This window comes from Phaethon aethereus (assembly GCF_964289735.1).
Source record: "Phaethon aethereus genome assembly, chromosome: 3".
In the NCBI taxonomy this organism is placed as follows: Eukaryota; Metazoa; Chordata; class Aves; order Phaethontiformes; family Phaethontidae; genus Phaethon; species Phaethon aethereus.
In genome coordinates this window covers 51,006,883-51,034,216 of record NC_138576.1, presented here as the reverse complement: position 1 = coordinate 51,034,216, position 27,334 = coordinate 51,006,883, and the positions used below count along the sequence as shown (strand labels likewise).

Here is a 27,334-nt window from a genome sequence, read left to right as displayed (position 1 = left end):
GTCTCAGTTTTGGGGTTAGCTCACCCGTAGAGGGTGCTAAAGCACTGTTGCGTGAGAGTTTAGCGGGTCAGGAAATTGGCTTGGCACAGGTGCTTTTAGAGCAATGCTCTCAGTTACTGCTCTCTGGACTTTCAAAATTTATGTACGTGCTTGGCTCTGCGTTGTGTGATCAGTCCCATTTACTTAAGCTACTGAAGCTACTGAATTTACAGTTAAATGTATGTTTATTTCTTTATAGGATGAAAAGCTAATATGGCTCTTTTAGTTAAGATTTTTGAAAGAAAAGGGAATGGAGCTTGGTATGCTGAATGGAAAAAAAAAAAAAAATCAAAAACCTTGCCAGTGTCTGTTTGTGAGAAAATTGCAGAAAGACCCTTTTAGAGTGCCTGTGGAAATTTTGTGGTTATGAGAGAGATATATATATATTCCTTATATTGCTGGAGGCTGTATCTTCTAATGAATTTAAAGGAGACAAAGCTATAAGACAGAAGTGAATATTTGGAGGAAGCAGCTTCTTTGTGTAACTCCTTTAATCCAGAATACCACTGAAATACAAAACTCAGTCTTTTTTTCTTCCCTTCCATTCTTCTTAATTTGATAGTAAAGATAGAGAGTTCATCTTGATCTTCCCCTTTCAGCCATTTTACAGATAAGTCATTGTTTCACATTCTCCACAATGACATCAGGCAGGTGGGAGAGGGAAGAGACGTTAAGGGTTAATGTGGTATAAACCCATGGCGTTTAAATATCTGAAAACGTCTACTTTTCTGTCAGACCAGCTATTCCTAATACTATGAAGCTCTTTAACTGAAAATATTGTTTTGAAGGATTCCACAGAGCAGCTGGAGGCCACTTAGCAGTTGCAAAACTAGCAGTGTTTTGTGGGCACAGCTTGGAAACCACTGGATTCGATATTGAACTTGCAAATTCCGGACTTGATTCTGCCAGAAACTGTCAGTCATTTATACCTGCCTGTATTACTTTTCTGAATAAGCAATAATGAATGTTAATTGTGGGAGTCAAACAACTAACTTTTTTCGTGTAAATGCAGGTATATTAACTGTTATATGTAGAATTAAATGCGCAGCTTTTTATGTTCATTTAATATCTCTTCATTTTTAGGCATTACCCAATTGGTTTGCTGTTTGATCTCCATGCATCAAATACAGCCCTTCCTTGGAGCATCACAGTGCATTTCAAGGTAAAATTGAAATACACCTTTTAGTTAAGAACAAGTGAGTGTGGGATTACATGAAATTTGGAAGCTAGAAAAAGGTTTCATAATTATTTTATAAATAAGTGAATGGTATGACTTCAAGGGAAGACTGTTCATTCTTCACGAATCATCAGAAGTTTTCTGTAAATCTACAGCTGTTTTCCATGAGATTGTATGTGCTTTCAAATGACTTTCCTTTGAAAATTATTGTATTATAATCTGAAAATCCAAAATTGTTTTTCAAGATAAGTTATGAGGCTATGTCAGTACAATTGAGTGGACATAAAGAAAGAAATTTCTATAATTATTTTTGATTCAACCAGCTTGAGTTGACTGGAGATTGGGAAGATTGAGAAATGCTCATCTTTTTAGGCATATAAGCATAGATATGAGACACTGTAGAAATCCTTGCTGTCAGGAAATGCTGTTGTACTTCATGTGGGTCCCCTTTAGAGAATTGAGGGAAATTAGTTTGGTCTTGTGACAGCTTAGTCAGAGGAGAGACATTATTTTGATTACGCTTTGTAAAACCATTAGGTATGGCTTCATAGCACTACTGGTCTTTGCTCAGAAGAGTACTTGTGCAGGGTTAGCTTTGGTACAGGATTCTTTCATACTCTGAAATGCATTGAGACAATAATCCGAGGTATGTTTTGAAGTCAAAATCACAACAAGAAATTGTGGTATTTAACTTTGAAACTTTAATTTCTCCATTGTAAAAGAAACAATGTAGTAGGAAAACTGATCCAAAGGAAGACGCTAGGTTAATAGGCTTGCCTTTAGTGCGTGAGATTGGAGATGAAATGAAAAGCATACTGGGAAGCAGTTGTGTTGAACATTTTCATTCAAACAGTTCTTCTCTTTCAGGTGTTTTAGAAAAGGTCTTGCAAACAGGAGTAGTCTGATTCTTTTTGGAAGCGTGCACTGAAATCATACATTCTTATGATACGTATTTCCACATGTTGAAACTTTTAAAATGACTGACTGTACGAATGAATCTGAAGTTGGAGATGTGTCTTGAAACCATCGAAATTTCTACACTTCTGTCTGACATATGTCAGAGAGGACTGGGATGAAGAAAGTCCAGAGTGTTTTGAAGAACTATAGTGCATCTAGATTCATAAATCATTATTTAATTCTTAAATGTTCTGAGAGCTCTGGGAGATTAACAGTGGCAGTGTGTGGATGTTGCCATCCCAAAATAGAGCCATCTTGAGAAATAAGTTGCAGCACCACAGTGTTTTTCAATTTCATGTAGTAATGTAAACTGACTTTAATGTTCTTATGTTGCTGCTTGCCAAAAGATCAGCTAATTTAAGTTTGTCTCAAAGGTGTACATTCAAGATCAGCAGAAATAATTTATTGCTAAGGCGGTATTATTTTTAAAAGCTGATTTAATTTAGTTTTTAAAAGTATAACACCTTGGATTAAGCACCTGCTTAATCTCTCTTCCTGTTTTTGATGTAATCTGAAAGTTTATTTAAATAAAGCCCTCTTAATCTTTAGAGTTAAAACATAACTGAAATGTATCAAAGTATGTCAAAATACTGAAGACATTTTCATGTTTTACAGTTTCTTACAGATAAATAGTTAAAGGTGTGGGATTCCTGCCCAGTTCATTCTTTTCATTTGTCTATACTTATTCTTCAGAGAGCCATAATTTTTATTTGGCGTAATTAAACAGTACTAGATTTTTCTGGAGTTTAACTTTTGCTGTCATGGCTTTCTCCTTTCTTTTACCAAAGCATGCAGTCAACAACAGATATCTCAAGAATATCTGTAAAGAGTGTTTTTAAACTTTTTCCCCCCTATCAGTTTTCTTTATTTAAAGTTAAAAACATGAAAAAAGCTTATTTCTGTTCAGCAGAAGTTTAAAAGTGGACAGATACTTGTACTTGTCCTCCTGTGCTATGTATGTAGACCAAATCAAACATAGTTATTGTTTGCAGTGAAGAAACTGCTTATTGATTTGTACTAATGGCATGCAATAAAATAACATGCATTTATATCTCTAGTAAAATACATTTGCCTTAAATAGTTGTAGAAATATGAGCTTGAACAGAGCATTAAGGCCTTAGAATCATGAGAAGCTGTAGTCTGGGGAGTTGCCTTTGTTACCCAGCTGTGGCTTTATGGGGAGGAAGGAAACTCTGTCCCTTCCTGTTAAACTCATCTCATGCTACTATTCGTGTTCTCAGCATGGTAACTAACTCTCCAGATTTTGGGCAGTAGGTAGGATGTGGTGAACTGCTCTGGAAATGGTAGCAAGAGCGGAAATTGAGTGTGCCAGGGGAAAGTCTAACATTCTCCCTCTGCTGAAGCCCTTATCTACTGGTGCCTTCTTCTCCACCCATGACCTGATGTAGAGGAGTGACTGCATCTGTTTTTCTGTAACGACAACCAATTCGTCTTGGTTTTCTTAGCTCAAAATCAGGTCAGGTGGAGTGAAAAGGAAGTACTTTTCCATGTATTATATGGATAAATTGTGGAACTGCTAGGAGACATTGTGGAAGCTAGAAGTATAAATGAGGGTTTCTTTAAATTAATCTTTTTTTTGAAAAAAAAAAAAAAGACCACTGATGGTAACTAAACACAAATACATGGATGCTCCCCTGTCACTGGATATGTTCCTTATGGTTTTTAATGCCATATTATTGGTGTAATTTTCGGCAAACATGGCCTAATACAACTAGACTGTCAGAGTACAAACAGATGTTTTGTGAACTAAAACTAATAGATAAATATGGGTGGAATGGAGTTATGAAAACAGACTGTTGAAATTACCTGCAATGTTTTTGGCAGTTTTATGTGAGAGGTCATTTAGTGCTCCTGTATGTACAGATGATACCTACTTCTTTATGGCCAAGTTTATGCTGCAGGTGTCTACTGGCATGTGAAACAAAACCAGTACTACTTGAGCTTTCTAAGAAAATCAGTGTCAACTCTTAATAACTTTTCTTTCAAAGATACGGAACATGGAGGGAGTAAGACATCACTAATAAGAGGACTTGAATTAAAGCTACTTATGGGATCCGTTTAAAAGTTTCTGCAAATCTCATAGCTGTATAGCCAGGGGTGGCCACAAGCTTGTTTACAATTATCTCTTTCTTCACGGAACTGAATAAAGTTATTTACATTTGATCACTATTTCCTCAAGTAGAAAGAAGGCAAGTAGAATTAAAAAAAATAGAAATACAAACATGCATGTCCTATATTTAAATATAAAATTTATTATTCTGTGCTCTAGTTTATAAATCAGTGGGGATGCCATATTTTCTGTTGGTAATCTCATGTAGGTGAAACTTTTATATGCCTCTTGTAGATGCAACAGTGTTGTTTTCCAAGTTATCACTTTCATGTTTAGGTTTTTCCGCTTCTACTCACAGTACTGCATAGAAATGTACCAGTTTCTTCTAAAGAAAAGAGTCAACAGCACTGAGATTGTAGGAGTGTTTTCCAGTCTTCCACAGTGCTATCCCTTAGAAGCTGGGAAAATGAATCATGCCACACCTTTGTACTACTGTGGCTGGATTCTTTCTACTAGCTTAGCTGGCTTTGACTGATTTTAAATATCTCCTTGCTATTCTGCAGACCACACTGTGTATGTTGTCTGGAACGCATCCCTGGGGGTAACATTCCCTGTAATTTGAAATTCATTGGAAGAAAGTCAGCAGGGAGATGCCTACCTATAGAAAGACAGGAATGTCCAAAAAAGACCCTTCAGTATATTTCAACGTATGTATAACAAAACAGTTGTTGTAACAAAACTGTTGTTTTCATAAACTTAGCTAAAACTCCAGCCTTCAGCTTTTAACTGTGAAAGTCTGTTTCTAGGTTCCTGTATTACTTGGCATTAGGTACATTCTACTGCTTCATCTTTTTTTGAGGGATGCCAGTGTCACACTTTGAATTCTTGCACGTAAAGAACTTTTTTGATCTTGAAGTATGCTATTTCTGACTGTTCTTTTCTTCTGGATTGGTTACCAGACTTGACTTTTTTATTTGAGCAAGTAAGTTAAACTTCTAAAAGTATTTTACAGGCCTATACAGATGTCAGCTGGTGAGTAACAATACCACTAATGTTTTCCATTCATTTTGGGCCCAATTATGCTGAGACACTCAGCTTTGTAGGGGAGAAAGGGAGTGAGGTCTGCCCTAGGAGAACTTTCTGTTCTGTCCTCTTTAATGTCTTTATACTTGGCCATCCTCGTATGAGAAACAAGCTTTATCTCAGTCCTCAGATTTCTAGTCAGCTCTACATACATCAGTCCTAAGTAACTTTATGACTTCAACACCAAACAATGTATGCTTCAGTGGAAAAGACATGAGCAGTCTTCTCTTCCCTTTATAATTCTGTTTTTAAAAGATACTCGTCCTTTTGATCCACAGTTTCCAAAGTCTGGGTTCACTGTCATAAGGATGAATCATGATATGAAATTCCATTCTTTAATTTCCAACTCTTTTTCAATAACCTAATGAGGAGGGAACTATTATTCTTGTCCTGAGAATTTCCTTCAGGTGAGGCAATCCCCAGTTCCCTTTCATATTACCATCTGTTAGTGGTTCTTTGATATTTTGAGTATAAGAAAGTATGTTTTTTTTTCCAGCATTATATTGCTCCTACTGTGACATGTTAAATGTGTTGTAAAAGCCTTTGAAAAATATCCCGTTATATGTATTTGTATTGCCAAAATGGTTTTGACAGTACCTCACAGAAGCTTTTTTAAGTAGCCAATTTGTAATGAGCTAAGAGGCAAGGCCCTCTTGTGGAATAACAGATGAGAAATAAAGCATAGAAATACATAGCAAGCTCTTGTTATGAAGGGGAGTACTAATGATGCCTCTCTGGTTTGGCTCTAGGAGATTGCACTGTTCAGCATGGTCATAAGCGACTGTGAAAAGAAGATGAATAAGGAGGGGATAAAACAGGCTGGGTTTTTAAACCTTGTAAAACTAAAGGCGATACTGAGTGCTTGTATTATTGTATGATGGCAAGTGATACTAAGTGTTAATGAAAGACTAAATTAGAGGAAGAACAACCCTAACCGTATACCTATACAATGCTGAACTGCTTATTACTTAATTTCCAAAGAAATCTTTTTCATATGTGAATGAGATTCACTACTATAATCCCTTAATAAATTAATTAGGAAAGGTAGTTGTAATTTACTGAAGGGATAAAATTTACCTGAGGAGTGGTAACTGTGCATCTGCAATGCTGAATGCAGTGCACCAACTCTAACCAAATAAAAGGGGTATGGAATCAAGTCACTTGGGCTAGCAGTAGGCACATGTGTTGGGTAATGTTGGAGCTGACAAGAATTTCCAGTATCTCTAAGGAAAGATGTTTGTAAGTGGCATATATGCTATAGTTCATCTATGAGCATGATGATACTTGGAGGAAACATTTTTCAAAGGCCTGCATAGAGATGGGTGCTAAACTGCCATTGAGACTCAAGAGGAATTGGGTGCTTGTCGCTTACTTCTCCTCCTTTTCTCCTGTTCATTGTCAGAGAATTGAACATCTGCTTGAAAATATGTTAAAACTCTTAATTTCCTGAATTTTGGATATAAGGGCCTAAATACATCCACTGATGTATTTAAATGTATTTATCAAGTGGAGGTTGGGCTATTTCGAGTAATTTCTGGTTTTAAAGAAAATTGTTCAACTTTTATTTTTTCTGAAATGTTTTTCACTGTAAAACCTCTCTTGTCAGCAGAGTAAGAACGGTTGTTACCATTTTCCATAAGCAGAAGATTCCAGTGTACTACTTTTGTATAAATATAAGCCTGATTAAAACTATAATTTGTTCTTGCATCTTCTAAGGTGTGTGATGCATTTATTTCTCTTGATTTATCTTTTTCTCTTTGTAGAATTTTCCAGAGAAGGATCTTCTACACTGCCATTCTAAGGATGTGATTGAAGCTCATTTTATGGCTTGTATAAAAGAAGCAGATGCTTTAAAGCACAAAAGTCAAGTCATCAATGAGATGCAAAAAAAGGATCATAAGCAACTGTGGATGGGACTACAGAATGGTAAAGATAATGCATCATGTATTAATTATATATAGGTCTAGAATGCTAACAAATAATTTCTTCAAATTTTAGTCATGGTGAAGGATATAATATGTCTTTGTTCTGCAGTATTTTAGTCTAATGTCACAGAAAAGATCTATTTTTTTAAAGAGTCACTATTTATGTGATAATCCAAATGTGGCTTGAGTTATTTAAGGAACTAAATTGGGTCATGACTCTGTTTTAACAAACAAAAACTAGCAACAAAACAAAATAAATAGATAAATATTGTCTAGTGTACTTCTGTGCAACTGATAGTCTTTATTTGGGAGACACTTGGGGTGTAAGTGTTGGTTGGTATTAACTATCTTGGACTGTAAACTAGAAAAGCTTGTCTCCTCTAGTTCATGCTTATAGGTTGTCACTGATAAACAGTACAGGTAAACTTTTTAAAAAGTTGCCCAGTAGATTAAGAATTTTACTTTTCCCCCTGCCAAATTTTAATTTTTTTACTGCTGATATTACCATGGCTTTCACAAAGATTTCTGCATAGATAAGTATTGACTGAAAAAGTCAGCAGAATAATTCCGAACAGGATGTTCTGAAATAATTATTAGTGTTCTTACTTTGCACAGATGGTGTGAATCTATATTGCAGTGCAAAACATAACTTATTTTGGTTTTAGTGTCTCCTCTTTCTTGTCATGGTTCTTAGAGGCCTGTAATTTGAAAATCTTTGTAGTACTTCAGAAACTGTTACCTGGAATGTCACTTTCAATGCATCATTTCCTCATCTTCTGAAGCTGTCATTATATTATTACTGGTAAATTTATTTTACAGAAGCTGTAAGCATGAAGGTGTTTATTCTATGTTGAGATACAAAATACTAAACACTTAGAATTAATATCTTCCCATACGTTTATAAGGAAAATTAAATGAAATGGGAGAATCTTTGAATGCAAGAAGACTTTAGGCATCTGTTTGCTTTAGACAGAGGTTCCAAATTAGTTCGGGTTTCATGTGTGTATTTACTCAGTGTGTGGGTTTTCTATTTTTTTTTTATTGTTTAGTGGTACTGCCTTTCATATTGAAGGTATTCTTGTAATAATTTTGAAGGTTGAGTGCTTATTAGAAACTCTGGATTCTATTTTTTTATTTAATTGGGGGAGAGTTAGAAATTGAGGTACTATCTTTTTAGCAGGGCCTGTTGCAATAGGACAAGGTGTAATAGTTTTAAACTAAGAGGGCAGATTTAGACTAGATGTAAGGAAGAAATTTTTTACAGTGGGGGTGGTGGCACAGGTTGCCCAGAGAGGTGGTGGATGTCCCATCCCTGGAAACATTCCAGGTCAGGTTGGACGCGGCTCTGAGCAACCTGATCTAGTTGAAGATGTCCCTGCTCACTGCAGGGGGGTTGGACTAGATGGCCTTTAAAAGGTCCCTTCCAACCCAGACTATTCTATGATTCTATAAACTTAATTTGCCATTTAAGTGGTAAGATCTTGAGGGATGCAGTACATACATGCAAAACTTATCAGGTAAGAAATTGCACTTTATCTGGTTCAATTCAAAGTACTTCCTGAGAGATTCTGTTTTGTATAGGTATTAGTCAGCAAACTGACTGATAATATATTCTACTTCTGTGAATAAGCAGTAAATAAAAGAGTTCTGGTCCACTGGAAGCCAGTATTGGTATAAACACAAATGTTTCCTTAAAGCTTACATTGTTACAAGTCAATTTAAACTGCAATTTTAATAATTCTGTGAAAAAAGTATTCTGCTGTAATAGTATTTGTCTTGCAAGCATTTTAGTTTGAGAAGCAAAATGCTGTGCCAGCATAATTTTGTTTTCTATTTCAAGAATTATTAGCTTTATTGCAAAAATATCCTGTTGCTTAGTCGTGGTGCTCAAGTGTTCCCAGTAGTGCACTTTATGTGCTCTTTTTATTAATGCTTTTTAAAATTAAAACTAAAAGACCTTTCACATGAGTTATAATGGTAGAAGAGTTAACTACACAATGAAATGGGATGAGTTAAGGCTCTTTCCTTAACCAGGAGGTATAGAACCTCAATACCCTCAATATGTAAGGTAAGAGAACAGTTAATGCAGTATATTCCTTCCATGCTCATCTTAGGTTCTATCTTTTAGTTGATTATTTGTTCAAGAATATTTTCAGTTGTAGGGAGACCAGAGTTTTAGTGTTTTGCTTTATAATGTTAAGAACAGAAGTTGCCTAGCAAGGTTGATTTCAAGAATGTTTCACTGTACTTAATGAAAAATTGCACCTGTGGAATCTGACACCTAAATGAGAAGCTTAAACAATCTTTTGAATACTTTCAAATGCTAATTTAATTTCTCAGCTCTTCATAAAAGAGAAACAAGAAAAGCTTGTGAAACCATGAAAACTCTTTTTAAGCATGTTGTATCTTTCAGTATGTTTTTATAGGCTTTCGTTTGAGTTGTAATAATTTTAAACCTCTTTGTGAAACAGAATGAATGACCACAAAAAAGAAAAGAAAGTAGCATTTGTGATAACTGCTTTGTAAGTAATGATACATCTGCAGTCTTTTTTTTTTTTCTGTGAAACTTCAAACAATTTTCTTCAGTTCTTAAATATAGGAAGTGTTATTTGTTTAACAAGTGATAGCAATACTTACAGGATGTGTATTAAACACATTTTTGGAAAAAAATCCAATTTTCCTTGTTTGGAGAAATGTAACTACCAATTACAAGAGTAACTTGGTATAAATGCTTCTGCTAAGGAGGAAGTACTTGAACAGGTAGCACAAGAAACCTTTCAGTTTAAGAGGAAAAGCTGTGATAGTGAATTTGTGGCAAAATCCTGTGCTAGTTACAGCTGGTAGGTATTCATAACAACCTTTACACCCCACCTCCAACCACTTTGGATTTTTATGTTAACCCGCTACCGAATCAGGAAGGTAAACATACTTTTCTGTCTATTGCTTGTGCTGTGGTTCTGGTTGTTTTTCAGACTTCAGTTAGCTGATTTTTGTCCATAAACCAGATATTTCTTAGCTAGAACACTTCTTTGGGACAAGTACATCTGTGTTACCATAATTTTGATCAGGGTCATGGGTGTGTCTGTGGTAGGGAAGTGATAAAGGCAGACTATATAGCTATACTAACCTCTGTTCCTTTGTAAGAATTGTTAAAATTCTTTGGTCAGAACTGATGGAAAATGTTACTACTGTTCTTGCTTTAATAGTGTTATGACCACTTTTATCATGGACAAAGAGGATTTTCAAGTGGGTGTTTTTTTCTTCTTGCCTTTTGTGTGAAAAAATAAAGGCTTTCAGCTTTGAAACATTAAGACTCTGTAGGTCTAGTGATGACTCAGGATCAAATGAAATCTCAACTGTTTTTATGGGGAGAGCTGTATTTTTTGCATGGTTCAAAGAATTAATATCTATAACTTCAGAATATAATGGTTCTGATGAAGGAGGGGGTTTAGATTCAACACAGCTGCTTTTCATCAGTTGTGGAGGAACATAAGCAACCATACCCTGAAATTTTCACAGGCATCCTTTATAACCAGTGAAGACTAGACTTGGTATTTCTGATACATGAGTGGGGGAAATAAACAGTAAAAACTCATGGCCATTTTTAAGGCTTCTTTGTATATTATAAAATATAATGAAGACATTATTTTACTGAAAATACTATGGAAAAAGAATGTAATGCTCACTCATCCAAAAGTTAAGTGGCCATATTGAAGTATTCTTATTAAGGGAGAAAAATCCTACAAACATTCAGAATATGCAATATTTTATCTTCTAATGCACGTGATCTCTTTCGTGTCTTACTGACAGAATCAGGCCTGTGTTTTCTTGAATTTCTTTCTAAATCATGTTTAAACGAGTCCTGGGTTTTTGAGGGGCAGAAGTCATGGGGTTTTTTGGTTATCACATTCCTGTTCAGAAATGTTTTAACTGCCAAAAAGAAATGGTGTCAGCATCTCTCTTGTGCAGTGTACACGTGGCCCACTCATGTTTGATACGTATGTTTCTCCTCTTTGTTGAGAACTGGTGGGAGCAATGCTGTTCTTTACCTCAGTCCCAGATGATGAACATGTTTTGGTAGCTGAACAAATCTCTAACCTCAGCTGGTCATTTGAAACTTAAATTAGGCAATATGTACTTAGAAAATCTTCAGGAATTTAACAGGAGAATGAATGAACAAGCCATTAGTTTTTAAATCACAAAGCCACCCTTTTTTTTCTTCTTCCCTGTATTGGCACCAAAATGGTAGTGTCTTGCTGTGTTCTATCTGTAGAGATTTGGTTAACTGTGAAGAAAGACTAAAGAATTCTTTTGAGAAAGGATGTATTGAATAAAAGAGGATTTAAAAAAGAAAAAAGTCGTCATTATCTTCCTGGGCTGGTGGTTAAAAATTTCTGTAAATTCATCAAGTTTTCTTATAATTAGTGTCAATACCTGCTTATTCTGGAGTTAAAATAGCATAGCATACACCAAACACTGGGGTTGGTGATATTGTGGAACCCAGGGGATGCAGTGTAGGCAGTTTCAAATAGCTCTGCACAAAGTCAGCCCAGTGCTGTTTTGGTGCTGAGCTGGGTATAGGTTTAGACAGGCTGGACCTGCAGAGTCAATCAGATGCATCAGAGCAGGCCTTCCCAGGGATGTTCTTTTTTGTTTGGTTTTTTTTTTTGGTTTTTTGTGGTGGTGGTGGTTTCTGTTTGGGGTTTGATCGGTTGTGGGTTTTTTTCTGGTAATGGATTTTCACCTAGACTTCAGTGTTAGTTCTGCAGCGTTTACTGCTGTGTTACCCTTTCTGCACAAATGACTAAACTAATGCTCCACCCATATGGCTGCAGTATCATGATTCTAAACTGTCATCCCCCCCGAAACTGCCTTTTTGCCTTGTTACTCTTCTGTGCTGGCCTGGTGCCTACTCGCATAGCTGCCCTTTGTCTCAGGGCGAAGGTGGGAAATTGATGGTAGCCTGAATTCCCCCCCTTCCCTTTCTTTGCCCCTCTCTCAGCAAAGGGGTAGAGCAGAGCTGCTGTGTTTGTGAGGCCAGTGAGAATCGGTGGGTCTCATAGGAGGGCGTGAACTGCATGAAGGCAGAAAAGGGAGGAAAGCAAAAGGTAACCCAGCACTCGCAATGCTACTTTATAGTGAAGTCTCCACCATGAGAAGAAGTTGTCTAGAGATAGATAAACAGAGATAGATAGAAATTGCTTCCTAGTGTTTTGACCATCTTGTGTTAGTCGCCCATGTGTCTAATGAAAACTGTAAACTCCAAGCAAGCAAGCTTGGAGGTCTCTGCATCTTTGGCACAGGTAATCTGCCAAGCGTGTGATCTATTCAAGTATATTGGAGAGTTTGAAGTTATGTACCTGTTGCAGTTTCAAGGGCTTTGTGTTTTGTCCTCACTTTGACTGTTTTCCTCCTGGAATGTTACTTCAGAAATATAGCCACCTTCCAGACTTCCTACTGAAGCAGGTGTATCTTTTGTCTTCAACCCAAATCACAAATAAGTTGGTTCTCTGTCTTCACTGCACCTGTCTTCTGTATGTTTTTCAGATATTTGGTAGACTTGGATACAGGTTGAGAGAATCTTTGACTGTATTTCTCTAAATCTATTTTACTTAGGTGTAAGTCATACAGAACCTTTATTTTTTACTGCCTCCTGCTTTCTTTCCCCCCCTCCCCCTCAAAATATGTCATTTCCTGAAAGACATGTAAGGTCTAACTAAATTTCAAAGTACATGATCTCTAAAAAACAGACTTCATTTTCAAAATTAACTTTCTTTAGTTGTTAGTTGTTGAGAGCTTTTTGCTTTGCAATTTGAAATGCTTCTATGTTACTTTCTGCTAGTAAACTGCTGAATTTGACAGATGCATTAATATAAAAGTTCCTTAACTTTTAAGAAAAGCTGTATTTTATAAAAAGGTTAGTACAGGGAAAGCAAAGTAGGTTAGAGAGTTATATGGAGATACGCTGCTCTATTTCCAGGTGTATAAACAGAGTGTAAACAGAGGCAAGAGAAGGTGTTAAAATATGCAGGCTATCTAGACTTGGAGCAGAGAACTGGAGGATGGGTAATGTTGTCAGGAGTCCTTTTCCCTTTGACTTACTCAGGGAAGTCTGTAACAATCCCTTTTGCTCTATTCCTATACAACCTGTGGGTTATGTGTTTCAGAAATGCATTACAGATTTTTGTTTAATAGTCATCAGAGCTTTCCTTTTAGCTTAAGGGACAATACCTACTGAGATCACCTGCTTTTAGGCTACACAGCAAGCTTAAATTTAGTAGGATGTATGCTTTTTCATATTTGAATAAAGGAAAGAAAGTAGTCCATCTTGATGATTTTCTTCCTCCGAACCTTTTCCAGCTAAATTGGTGACTTAGAAATGAAGGGAGGTGGTGTTAAGGAAACAGTATACTTAAAGTGAAACTTCTGTTTCGTGAGTACGTTTAGTAAGTGAAAAGAATGTTGGTAAGGTATGGCTCCCCTGTGTATGTTAAAAGAAAACAGGGTGCAAAGGCTTTTTTGGATCTGACAGATAATCTCAAGAGTGAAATGCTGCTTTGTCATACAGTTTTCAAAACATCCTGTTAACCTGCAAAACTTAAGCAATATGCTTGTATTTCTTTATCTTCAGAACACTACTTTGGTATAAAAATTAATGGAGAAATTACAGCATAAACTGTGTGAAATGTGTTAAATATACTGATCTCAAACCTAACTAGTACAGTATTAGGGGAGGGATCTCCCCCTTTTTTCTTGGGTTGCATCTGTAGTTCAATTTATAGTGTGGCTTATGAATTAATATTTTTTTCAGCTAGAATTTACAGGTAACTCTATACATCAGGAAGTTTCTCCTAATTGTTTTCTGGTTGTAGACACTGCTGTTGGAAATGTGTTATAGTGCATATAGGGAAGCAGAGTTTAATTGATTAATATTACACTATAATAGTACTAGAAAGGGAGTGACAGACCTAGGTAGCCAACCTTGAGGCCAGTACCACTGTACTTGACTGTTACTAGTACTTGAGCTAGTTAGCATGATGTTTGCTTTTGAGGTGATTCCATGTCTTGTCTATCATGAACAGACCAAGTAAAGCCTATTTGTTTTTTACTTTCAAATTTTACAATCTCTACTGCTTTCCATATAGTAACATGCCAGCTGAGTGTGAATTTGGAGAGTATGTAAGATTAACGGGCACACCACGCGGTTGAGATATTTAAGGTTATAATTGTTGTATAATTCAAGGCAAAATTATGACTACTTCAGATATGTACGTTCACGTTGTTACTTTGCTATCTGTGATGTGAAGAATATTTCCACATATTTCTGTGGCTGGCTTCTGTCACTTGCCATTAAGTCAAAACAGTTCTAAGGTCCTGTCTCTCCATATCAGATAGTTACTCATGCCTGAAGATAATCTGAAAAGACTAGTAAATTTGTGTGCCCTCATCAGTTGTGGATTTGTATTATATACCTGACCTGTTGAAATACCCAAGTAACCTGAGCGTTTAATAGCAAGAATATTGTAACTGTGGATGGTGGCAATATATAAATAGAAAAGAAAAAAAAAAAAGCTTATGTTTTAATGATGCCATACCAGTATTTCAAACTGTGTTCTCAAAAAGTCTGGTACTGAACAGTATTAGACAGCGAGAGTCAAATATATAGCGGAGTCTTCCTAAAGTCCTTGATAATCATGATTATCTGGGTTTTTTTATTGTGCAAGAATAAGAGCAATGAGTTCAGATGGCTTAGTCATTTAGAGATAGGTGTTGAAATAGCTGAGAAATAAGAGTAACCAGCTGTAAATACTGTTTCTGCATAGCATGGTACAGTTAGTTTTGAATTGTTTAAAATATTTATTTTCCTTCAACAAAGCTGCTTCATGCTTGAGGCATATTGCACAAAATTTAACTTTTTATAAAATTTGTTGAAATTGCTCACAAGTCAGCAGAACTATGTATGTGTATAGCACCTTAGTTTTCTTGGAAACAATGTGGAAGTAGAATTGATGCAAAATTTTGAGAAGACTCCATTCTGGATGTAGCAGTTAAATGCAATGCTTGTTAGAGCACAAGTCAGTAGAAAATATACTTGCTTCAATGTTAAGGAAATACACTTCATATCCTTGACTTACAGCTGTAGCTCTCTGTACAGTACAGTTTGTTTATATTACAGTACATTTTATTTGCTTATATGTATGTGATGGATTAAACCCTTAGTGAGTTTGTTTATGACTAAAAGAAAAAGTTGGTGGGAGCAGTTGATTAAATGCCAGATCTGCCCTCCAATCTGAGGAACTGTGGTGAGCTGGAGCAGTAGGCAAGCAGGAGCCTCCTGGAGCTCACAGGCACAAGTACGAAGTCCTGCACCAGGACAGGTTTCCCCATTCTTCAGGGCAGGCTAGGGACTGACTGGGAAGCAGCTTTGTGGAAGTGGGTAATGGTGAACAAGCAGCTAAATGAAAAGTCTGTCGTGTCGTGTTGCGGGAACAAAGATTAACCAGGGAGCTGCTTTAGCCCTTGTGCCCCCCAGAATATAGCCAGATGGTGAGTAATTCTTCCCCTCAGCTCAGCTCTTTTAAAGCTGCGCTAGGAATGCTGTGTCCTCTTTGGGATCCCAGGACAAAAGAAATGTGTGCAAGCAGAACAAGAGTCCAGCAGAGTGCTGCTGGGATGATTAGGGGCTGGAGCATATGCTATATTGGAAGAGAGTGAGGGAACTGCCTTGTTTAGCTTGAAGACGACGAGGCTGAAGATGGATCTAATAGCTGCTTTCCACTGCCTAAAAGGAAGGCTTGTAGAGCAGATGGAGTCAGATTCCTGTCAGCCATACCTTTGTTGGCAGTGAAGTTGGGCATTTACAAAAGAAAATGGTTACAAGTTGCGGCAGGAGGAAGACTGATGGGATATTAGGGAGTGAAAGTGGTTGAGTGGAAACCCGTGGAGACCGTCAAAACTTGACTGGGCAAAGCCTTGAGCGAGCTCATTTCTGTGTGTAGACAGCTCTTTTTTTGGGGTAGGAGCTTTTGTTCCAAAGCTTGCTCTCCAAAGGCACTTCGAATCTGAAGTCTTTCTACAGTTCTGATACATCAGTTAGAGTCTTTGGTCTCTTCGTTAATGTTATGGTTATACCATAGTTATTCCCAAGTAGTTATACCCAACTACTTCTAGTTGTGCATCATTTCTATGGTTCATATGTTTATTAGACAGTAGTGAACCACTGAGAATAGACAAAAGTTTTGTGTTTTTTAAGCTCAAGGATTGGACACATTTTCACGCAAGCTGCAAATTGGTATTGCTTGCATAGAGCTAGAGACGCAATTCAATTCCAAGCATTTTTTTTTTTAATTTATACAGAAGCCATCAATAGTCCAGACAAAAATTCCTGTGTATATGCTACCCTGAGGGCTACATCTGTTTAGTCACTTTTTTGACTTTCTAAAAAGATATTGGAAAATAAAAGGTGTGAATTACCATTTCCTCCTTGAATTTAAACAATCTTTTCCTCGTTTTTGCATTAATTCTTTCTGTTGTTTAAACCTTCTCCACAGCCTTCTTGAAATATACCCAGTTCTGGAGTTGCTACTCTGATAGCAGTTGCATCAGTGTCAAATACAGAAACAAAATAATTCCTTATTAAGATATTTCTGTTCATAAGTTTAAAGGTTAGAGTGGGGATTTTTTAGTCCTTTTGCCCACTGTTCTACAGTGGTAACTCCATCTTAACTGGCCGTATGCTGTGACCGCTATGTCTTCTTGCAAGTTTCTTGTAGATATAATTTCTCATTCTGTGGTAATTGCCCATATGCTTTGTGTATGCTGATTTAAAGCTATGCTGCATTGAAGTGCCTATGTTGATTGCAAGCACTCAAGCAATGCCTTTTACCCTCTCAGTGATCCATCTTGGTTACCATTTTCGTAGAGTCAGGTGGGCGGTAGAGACCTATCTAACATCAAGATCCATGTGAAATTTCAAGCTGTTTGAAGCATGACAGCACTTGAGTTTCAGAGAATGACTGTAAGGTGTTAGCACGAATTAAACTAATTTTTCTGGTTGTCTGAAGAACATTGCCCCCAGGTTTCAGCCTGAGAAAGAGGCCCAGCCTTCAAAATTTTAGCTTGGACTAATCTTTAGTTATCGCTACTTAACAGTAAAAGGTTCAGCAGTTACTGTTTATTAACAACAAACTATGACTGGAGTTACCAACAACTTTTTAATATTACAGTTAGAAATTTGGATTAATTTCAATGACTGCTAAAGGATCTCCAGTCTTGCTTAATGGAGGAAACAACAATTCTCGAAGTGTTTCCCTGTAACAGTCCTTTTTTTAAATGGTTTTAAAGGGCACTTTAAAGGCATGAAAAACTTCAGTGATAGATTTCTGAACCCTAAATGCATAAGGTTGCACACTGTATTTATAAGTTTATGTTTGAGGTTTAATTTGTTTCTTAATGAATTTGTGTACTGAGATTGTTGTTATGGATGACATTGTCTTGTAGTTTTGCCAACTTGTACTATTTCTATATATGTAAATAGATATCTTTTAAAGCTCTCCCTAGATTCTGAGCATCTCTGTAGTACTAAAGGCTAACGTCTGTCTGGTGTTTGGGCATTTAGTGATTGCATTTCTAATAAATGAATATTTATAAATATAAGTGACTTTAGCTGATAGATTTTTTTTTTCAGATATAGCTCTCCATTATTTGGTTAACTTTCTGATCTGTGATATAAAATACAGAGACAAGTTTTTATGTTTCACTTTAGGCAAAGTTATGTAGCGACCATCCTCTCTTGTTTAAGAAATACGAATAGTAGAATCATCTGAAGCCTTTATACTGTCACTAATCTCACTTCTGTTGAATTTTATTGCCATTACTTTAAATATTGTTATTCAGATATGAACATCTGCCTTTTGCAAGTACTGTTTTTTGCTAATACAGAAACTCTTTAACACATTGGCCAAGCACTTTATTAAAAACAGATGGATTGTAGAAAACAAAAGTAATCAGATTTGACCATTACGGGAGTTTAGATATCATGTAGACTGCATAAGCTTTTCATGAGGGAAGGAGATGAGTGTGTAAAGTGCTTTTGCTGATAGGTGGAGAACTCTTCCTTGTTTACTGGCTTGATGAAAACTCAGTTTTGTTTTGATTGTCAAACTTTTGGCCAGCACCTTTTGTCTTTAAATCCTGTCTAGCCAAAGCACTAATTAGTTCTTACAGCTCGTTGTAGCATTAATAGCTTCCTTAAGTCCATTTTGCATAAACAGAAGGTACTGACACACAAGAATGGGAGAATGATGAATCCTTTCGCTTATATTTTCAAGGCAATTGCAGGGCGGGGTGGGGGTGGGCGTGTTGGGTTTTTTGTTTGGTTTTTTTAAGCTTTGAGCCTTCAGGGTTCTGCAAAAGCAGTTATTTTTGGGTTTTGTGTTTTGGAGCGTTAGGATTCTGGCATTCTGCCAATGCTCCTAATGCTGATAAAAGCTCTTGCCAGGTCATGTATATCGGTATACAAACTGGATAGCCTTTTCCTGCTGCTTGCTTTTAAAAATATGTGTTAGTTTTCTTTTACCCAACTCTGTTTCCCGTAGTAAAAATACTGTATCCATGGAAAGATGTTTGGAGGACAGCAATATAAGATTATGAGGATGAATTAGTTTAGATGTCTTCAGACAGTGCTGTACACATGGTGGAGATGTGTCTTAAGATGTCTGACTCCATTATGTCTAGCTAATTTACTAGGAAGTTTTTCATTCCCTAGGATATCAGGTGGATTGACAGAACATACTTGATTACAAAATGCAACAAGTTTGTCATTTGACTGTTGCAGATTTATTGCTGTTATATTTGGAAACTATAGAAACTCTTAGAAATTTAAACCTCTTAATAAAACAGTAAACTGTCTTGAGCATTGTCTGAGTGTTCAGAGAATAATCTGAGAAGTATAAATTTAGAAATTTACATGCCTTAAGTAAGATGACCTGCATGATTTCCAGGAGGTGAAGAAGCTGGAATGAGGAACAGAAGTGAGTTAACTGTACGTTACCACTGTTTTTAACTTTTTTTGTCCTTTGAAGATTCACTGGTTTGCCATATATGCTACAAGGGCCAATATACTTAAGCTCCTACCATACGTCTGTTACTTGTTCAGAATTTCTTGTTCTTCTGATCCTTAAGATGTGTTGATCATCTCTTGAATTTTGAAGATAGCAAGCTGTTTACCTAACTTTCCTAATTACTGTAATATGAACATTAAACAAGTAAATGAAATTAATGTTTGTTTTATTTTTGTTCAGGTAGAATGACTCCAAATATGTAGATTCCTTATTTAGGAATAAGGAATGCTGAAGCTCACCAGCTTTTATGTATCACCATAATTAATAGCTTTATCAATTGAGTTTATAGTCAGAAGTGGTAATTGAACTGTAAATCAATTAATGCCTACTGTAGCATGCCTGTCCACACAATCTATAGTGAAAGTTGTAAGCCGTTCTCAACACTCCCTCCAAGGATGGGGGAGGCATGCTAAATTTTCACCTTCCCCCTGACAGAGTTCGTGAGGAGAATGCAGTCGTTCTTTGTGTCAGGCATTGCAAGAGTACACCTGTGACTCTGTAGGCTGGCGTTCCCAAATGCATGCTTGCTTGGGTACAGTCAGCTCCAGGGTCGTCACTGTCACTGCCACCTGCTGAGCTTCCCAGCCAGTGAGCTATGGGGTGGCACCCTGCTATGGTGTAGCACCCTGCTATGGAGTAGCACCCTGCGTCCAGGCAGCTCCTCATCTCGGGCAGGTGCCTGCCTGGTGGTGCTGGCTGCAGTTTAGGTAAGTGCTTGTTTAGAGGCACTTGCTGCTAATCGGGAAACAAGGGTGTGGAAGTGCTTTCTGAGATAAGTATCAGGAAATGCTTCTACAGAGTACCTGGCAGGAGTTTGTTTACCATTTCTTGGAAATTCCTGCATTGTATCACATTCAGTCAGGAAAACCAACGTGTTACAAACCCTGCAATAGGTATTAACTATGTCTTTTAGCGCACTGACAGGCATCTGTGCTGTACGCTGGAGTCAAGCAAATCTCAGACTCTCTTAATTTCCTGCAATTGCTTTAATTGTTGCCAGCAATTTTGGAAGCGGGAACAACCTTTGTTCCACAAAGAGATTTCTGAATTTTGCCTTGCTTAAGGGAGGCCGAATTCTGTAACGGTTACACTGCCAGGCTTCTTGAGGCCCGAATGAACATTGTGCTGGGGAGGGAAAATTGGACACTGTGTGTTCCTTCTGAAGAAATGTCTGCTGTGTTTCGTGTCTTGGCGAGTTAGGGCCTATAAGAAAATTTATCCCTTGCTTTCCCCTTTTCAAGCTGCCTTCTCCAGTAAGGCTAGCAGCAGCGTTATTCATCTCGGCTCCTCATGTTCCTTTCTGCTGCTTCTGGTATTCGTTGTTTGCTTGATTTGAATAATTGATTTGCATATATAAGCCTTTACTGCTCTAGACCTATGCTGTCCTTACTACATTTTAGGTGCAATAAACTGTTCAGTTCTTGTAATATCTGAAGAGGATGAGATGGTGTGCTGCCTTGGGCTGCTTTACTAAACCTAGTTACTTGGATAATATCAGCAAAGATGTATTTCAAACATAAATTATTTTCAGATTGTATCATAGAATTGGCAGTATATTTTCTGATTATATCGTACTTTGTTGCAGATTATTTTAAGATTTACATATCCAAATGTAAACCCCTCAAGAAGTTTTTCTACTGCTTTAATTTCTCTATACTTTACACCTATTATTCATCTATAGTTAAGAACAATTAGGTGTTTTTAACAAACTGCAAGACAGTGTGGACCAGTAATAGCAGGGAGTGGAGAAACAGGCAGTTAATTGAGGCAATGAAATCAATACTTTGTGGCCCAATATTTCCCTAACAGTGGGAGATACGATATGAATTCAAGTTGTTTTCTCTTTCAGTTCAATAAGTTGCTACGTCACTGTTTTCATAGGAGAATGCAGATGACTTGCCTCTGGCTTCAGGCTAAATAGGGAAGAGAAATGTGGGGAAAATAAATTCATACAGGTCAAACTTCTGTGAGAAAAGCTTGCATGTTGTTCCAGTCATGTGTCATTTACCTCTTTTAGATGAAAAAGAATATATGTTATTAATACTAACAAAATCTAATTTTACCTTCGCAGATAAATTTGAGCAGTTTTGGGCAATAAATCGAAAACTCATGGAATATCCTCCAGAAGACAGTGGATTTCGATACATCCCATTTAGAATTTATCAGGTAGGAGACAAAGAAATAAACCCACTTTTACCAAATTCTTCCACTGAGGTGTCATATATTGTAATCTGTTTTCAGAATTATATGTTCCCTTTTCTAACATTATGTTAAAACTTTGTATGCTCATCTTTGCTGGACTCTTGAGTTGTATGAATTAGCAAAGACGAAACAGACTGTATTCATTCTAATAGGTAATTACCATTCATTATGTTTTAAGTGTGTAATACTTGAGAATGTGCTAAGGCTGGTACAGATTATGTTTGTTTGTTGGTTTGGGGTTTTTTTTTTAAGCTAATTTTATCATTAAAAATAACTGCTAACTATGAAGACTGCTTTGGATGCAAAATGCCCTCTGAAGGGTCCAAGTCAACCATTTCAGAAGCAACACTTCTCCCTCAACCACTGTGTAGGCTTCTTTTCTTATTGGCATTATAAGATGAAAGTAATGGCATAGGTCTTGCATCGAGTTCTTACCTTTGTCTTCTAACTGTATACTTTACAATACAAAACTAGCTTTGAATTTTTCTGCTTTAATACACCAGTGCTCTATTTTTCTCAACAGCTTCTTGGGAGACATACTTCATGGAATCCTTACAATTTTTCAATGTCGCCTTAATTTTTATAGCATTAAGGTCATGATGAAGTTTAGATTTCAGTATGGTTAAAAGCTTATACAGCATTCATGTAGTCTCTCCGTAAATGAAACAGTTCTGCTCAGTTTTATCTTTGAAACATTTTCATCTATTTACATTTAAACTTTGCATCTCTAACTATCAAAAAAAAGTCCTTTATTCATAGTACTGAATACTCTGATACTACTTGTATCAAACCTATACAATCTTGCAGTGGAACTGAAGTAACTTTTAATGTTAGATGTTAGACATTTACCATCATAGTGAAACCTTAAATTGAGAACGGAAGTCAGTTATTTTGTCAGAGATCATAGCAGATGGCAAGTTTTGTGTAAGTATAAAAAGTATGTATCAGGAAAAGTAGTTCACTCAAAGCATTTTGTTTCATTGGTAATTAAGTTGGTTGTTTGTTCTCTGATAGGTGTTGTGTTCGGGTTTTTTTAAGTCTTTTTATAGAAATCATGTAAATGGGTTCATGAAATGGAGGTTTTGCTGTCTGAATAAGATACAGACCTTTAAGCCATGAGGGAAATTTTCTGTGATATCACATGATTTCATGCTAGTAAAGCTTTTTTTTTTTAAAAAAAGGAAAATATCTAATAAGTAATATCTATTCCTTTACCAGTAGTACTTATCTTGATTCCATTATCTTTTCGATTGGAAACCCTTACTTGCTGTAGTTTAAACCCAAAATACCTAACTAAGAATAGAATACCAAACACAAATAAAGATGATGCTGAGACAGTGTTTGAGAAGTTTGGTGTATATTTTCAGTAATGTTCCTCTTTTTTAAAAACTGGATGCAGGTGTTTCTTGTTTGTTTTGTTGGTTTGTGTACTGATCACTGCTCATCATAAAAGTCAATATATTTTAAAGGAATTTTCAGAAAGTCTTATGAAGAATGAGCTTATAATTAGATTCCAAGCAAGGAGTTAATTCCTGTAGTTCTAACATAATTTTACAGTACTTAGTGACAGACTTGCATATGCTGAAGTAACTGATTCAAAAGTATTCTTAAGATACATTCTAGCCCAATTACATTTAATTTCCGTTAGTGCTGGTAGAAGTCAGCTTTGCATTCTAATCAGTTGCTTGCATATCCCTACATAAGTACCTGAAAGCCAGTTTAGCCTGGGTCTGTATTACAGTGGACATTTATTCCCTATGTGTTTTCACATTGTGTTTTTGTGGATACTTAAGGATATACAGGTGGATGGCAGGAAATTACTAGGCATTGCCTTCACTGGGGAGAGTTCTTCCTCTTAATCTCCATACCTTCCATTACCCCAAAATTATTAGAAGGAAATTCTGTGAAGGGAAGTGCCTAGATTGTGTTTTGGCAGTGTGAGGTGGATGAATTTGTTTTCCTTCAGAGAAATGTACTATATCATGATACCAACTAAGAAAAATCAGGCTTAGCAACAAAATGCTAAATGTGACTGGGAAAAGTTGCTGCAGAAAAAATGCATGCAATAAAGTGATCTGACATGCTTTTCGCTGAAGGCCTGATATTTTCAAAACCCAAAGGCTCTTTCGGTTGTAAAGCTTGTCTATTAAAATAAGTTTCTAAAGAATAATATGAATCATACCTTGTGTGGTATCCAAATCTGATGGTGTGTGGGGGAGAAAGAGATGGCAAAAATACAAACTTCATACTTGGGTAAGTCAGAACTAAACTAACCACAGGTAATTTTAAAAGCCCTTGTCCAGCACCTCTTCTTTTAAGTGTAGCAGCTAAGATTGGACCAGAATCCTGGCATCTACTGTAGAAGATGAAGAAAAAGACTGAGTATCACTACATATCAATTCATCTGCACTTTTAAAAGTTAGAGAAGAGATCTTGGAGATTTTATTACCAGCTGTCATAGTCTAAACTATGTTATATGGAACTTGCACCAGATGAACCTTTGACATAGGTGGAAACTTCTTCTACTGGAGGTGGTTAAAAAATAGTGATTATATTTTTGTAACACTTTTACTTACATGCGTCAAAAAAAAAAAGTGCCCCACTTCATCACTTCAGAGGTGTAAGCTGCTGTGTCTTCAGTAGACAGTTGCACAAAAACTTTTTTGTCTTTTTACCTGACAGTACTTTTGAATAGAGTGCTTTTTTCACTTGTTGTTTAATAGCAAGAGAGCAAATAATAGTAGTGTTTTGAATATATTATGCATTTAAGAGTGTTGCTTTACTTGTAGAGTGCTAGTTGGACTTTTGCGTGAGGACTTTTTCCCATGTTTGTAAGACTAGCTGGTTTTACACTTTCTAATTGAACAAACTATATGGCTGATAGATGACAGACAGTCTTTGGCTGCAGGCACTGTGACGGGGCATACTGGTCAGGCACAGGAGAGGAGTCTCTACATGCTGATAGAGCCTACCCTGATGAAATACTGTCTGCTGTTTTACGCTGCAGGTGGGAGCACTCTGAGTCTCAGTTGTTGTTTGAGATTTTAGTTTGCACTGATGCCCGAGTTTTGGTATCTTTCCCAGTGTCATGCTCACCTACTTGCTCTTGCTTGTTCTTTCCCTGTCAATCTTCCTCCTTTCATCTGGAGTCTACCTTATGAGTATATAGGACTTAAAGTTGTAAATAGCATTTCATTCTTGAGAATAAAGTTACAAAAGTATGTTAAAGAAAATGCGTTAAAACTATTCATCACAAGTTCTTCTGAGCTTTTCTAAAGTTGCACTTGGCTTAAGGTAGGCTGGCTGTTGTGTGTTTGCCAGCCCAAAAGGGGATGATCTAGGATTGTTTGCTTGTTCCATTATTTGGGTACTGGGACATGCCATGATACTGGAATGAGCATTTCCTTTGCCTCTATTTTCTAAGGGTTTTGATTAGACTATTAATTTTAGTAGGCCTTAACTTTGAAAGGTTTTCCTTATCGTAAGTCCCTTAAGAGTTGTGATTAAATTGTACAGTCACAAATTGTGATGATGTTTTTCTGCCTTAGTAACATGAATGAAATTCTCCATACTTAATACATTGGTTAAATCCAACACGTCGTTCTTTCTGTCGAGTTGCAGTATTGAGATGTCTAAATAGATTTAAATATCTACTGTGACCTGTCGTCTAAAAATAGTAAGGTGGGAGGGGGAAATGAAATATTCTGAGATATTATTAATATCTGGCTCAACAAATGAATCAGAAGCCCAAGCATAGCACTTTCCCAAGCGATGGAAGACTGTTTTATACATATTTCCACATTAATTGACAGAGCTGAAATAATAAATTGCAAAACTATTACAAGTATGCAAATCAGCATCACAATTGACCTGTGTTATGACAACTATGCAAAAACTGATCAAAACAGATTGTTTGGAGAGATACTGGGTCCACCTATAAAGTTTTCAAGTAATAATGAATCCATCCTTTTAAAGCCTCCATTGCATTTCAAGGCTGAATTTGTCTGACTTGAACTCCAGTTTCTAGATTTTGTTTTGCCTTACACCACTTTCAAGTCATCTAACTTTCTAACCTCCAAGTTTACTTTACCGAGTGATTTCAGCAACTTCAGTTTTCTTTGGCAAGCTGAATCACTTGAGCTCTTTAAGCCTCTTGTCATGAGGCTTGCTTATGAGTGCTGAAGATGTTTTTTTTAGTTATCTTTTCAAACAATAGCTGATATGTTGATAATCCTCAAGATTAGTATTGGAGTTAGGGAGATGTAGAGGCCAAAAGTAATTTCTATAGGGTTTTAGATCAAAAATACTTCAAGCACTGGTGGGATAGAGGTAAAGTTAGCTGCTACTCGAAACTGCAAATCTGATTTTTTTAATGAAAGAAGTTGAAATGTAATGACTTATCAAGCAAAAGAACTAGAAAATGTAAGTGCTGTCGACCTGAAGAGGGCAACACAACACAGCAAGTTTTGACATCTTGTTGGCTAGTGCAAAATGCTCTTGAATAGACCTGTGTGTAATACCTTATTTAACTTTTTTCTTATTTATTAAAAATGACGTTTTCATAAAGGACCTGCTGAAAATAGCAAAATTTCTTTCTTAAAAACTTCCTTTTACAAAGAGGAAGTTTGGATGAATAGGAAAATAATGTGAAATGATGGTTGATTTGTGTAACAGAGCTGTGCTCGGATGAATTTCTGTGCTGAAAAGAAAAAAAGGACTGATTCATTGTCAATTGAGTACACAGAATGACTTACTCTAATAACTGATGGTCCAGCACTGAAGAAACACTAGCACACTTGCCAGTTTTAAATTGCTTCAAAATCAAAGCTCTATGAATGAGAAAGTTTAAAAGTTGTAGTAGGCAAATATTTTTCCTAGTGCCTCATTATTGGCAAAACCCCCAACCCTTCTATCAAGTATTGCACATGGGCAGCATGGTCCATAAGTTGCTGTGAATACTTGTTTTCTGAACTTGATTGCTTAGTTCTGTGCTGAAAGTAATAGCAATTTGACAAATTGTCCCCTTGAGTTGAAGGTCACTCTCACCACAGTTGAGGTTCTATAACTGCATAAGCTTTTCTGGTCCATCCAAGTGCAAAGTGAAATGGGCTAGCTCAAGTCAATGCTGTTAACGATGACTTTTTACATGTTTTGTATTAAGGAATGCCCATGCAGGTTTTTTTTTAAAAAGACTTAAGGAACCCATGTGCAAGATCAGTGTTGTGCCTTTAAGAATCTCAGTACAGGGTGGGGACTGTCAATCAGAGTTTAAAAGAAAAATTCTGACATTATAAACTGTATTTGTTGTCAAAGATGTGACTAAAGTTTACATAAATATGCCCAAGTTATCTGTAAAACTGTCAATCTGCCTAGTTCAAAGCTGTTGTAAAAGTTGTGTAGTGCTCAGGGAAGGAGGCACAGAAGAGATGGGGCTGTAAAACCTCGATTTGGGTAGCTTCTCTCAGCCATGGTTGAACTGTTACCAAGCTGGATAGTTTTAAGCTAGCTCAGGCTTGTCAATCGGAGTGATAGTAATCCTTCTGAGTTGAATGTAGATGTAGCTTGTATACAGACAATAAAGTGGTTTTGCTTGTATGAAAAATAGGTTGTTGAGGTTCTGAGTTACATTATAACTAGTTTAAAACAATTTAGGGATATACCGGATTCTGCATATTGGGAAAAACTGGGCAGTATTTTGTTGTAAATCGTTTTTTATCTTATCAGATACTCTTAGATCTTAGAAGAATCTAGGTCTATC

The 27,334-nt window shown here is 36.5% G+C and overlaps 1 protein-coding gene across 1 annotated transcript in view; it reads left to right on the top strand.

The window, feature by feature from the left end:
- Positions 1 to 27,334, top strand: part of ATG5 (autophagy related 5) — a gene marked incomplete at its 5' end in the record, with an annotated part of 82,750 nt that overhangs the window by 13,225 nt on the left and 42,191 nt on the right. The window contains 3 exons of the mRNA XM_081998669.1: positions 1,123 to 1,201; positions 7,091 to 7,253; positions 21,446 to 21,540. Of these exons, the coding sequence (XP_081854795.1) occupies positions 1,123 to 1,201; positions 7,091 to 7,253; positions 21,446 to 21,540 (337 nt within the window). The remainder of the gene's footprint in view (positions 1 to 1,122; positions 1,202 to 7,090; positions 7,254 to 21,445; positions 21,541 to 27,334) is intronic.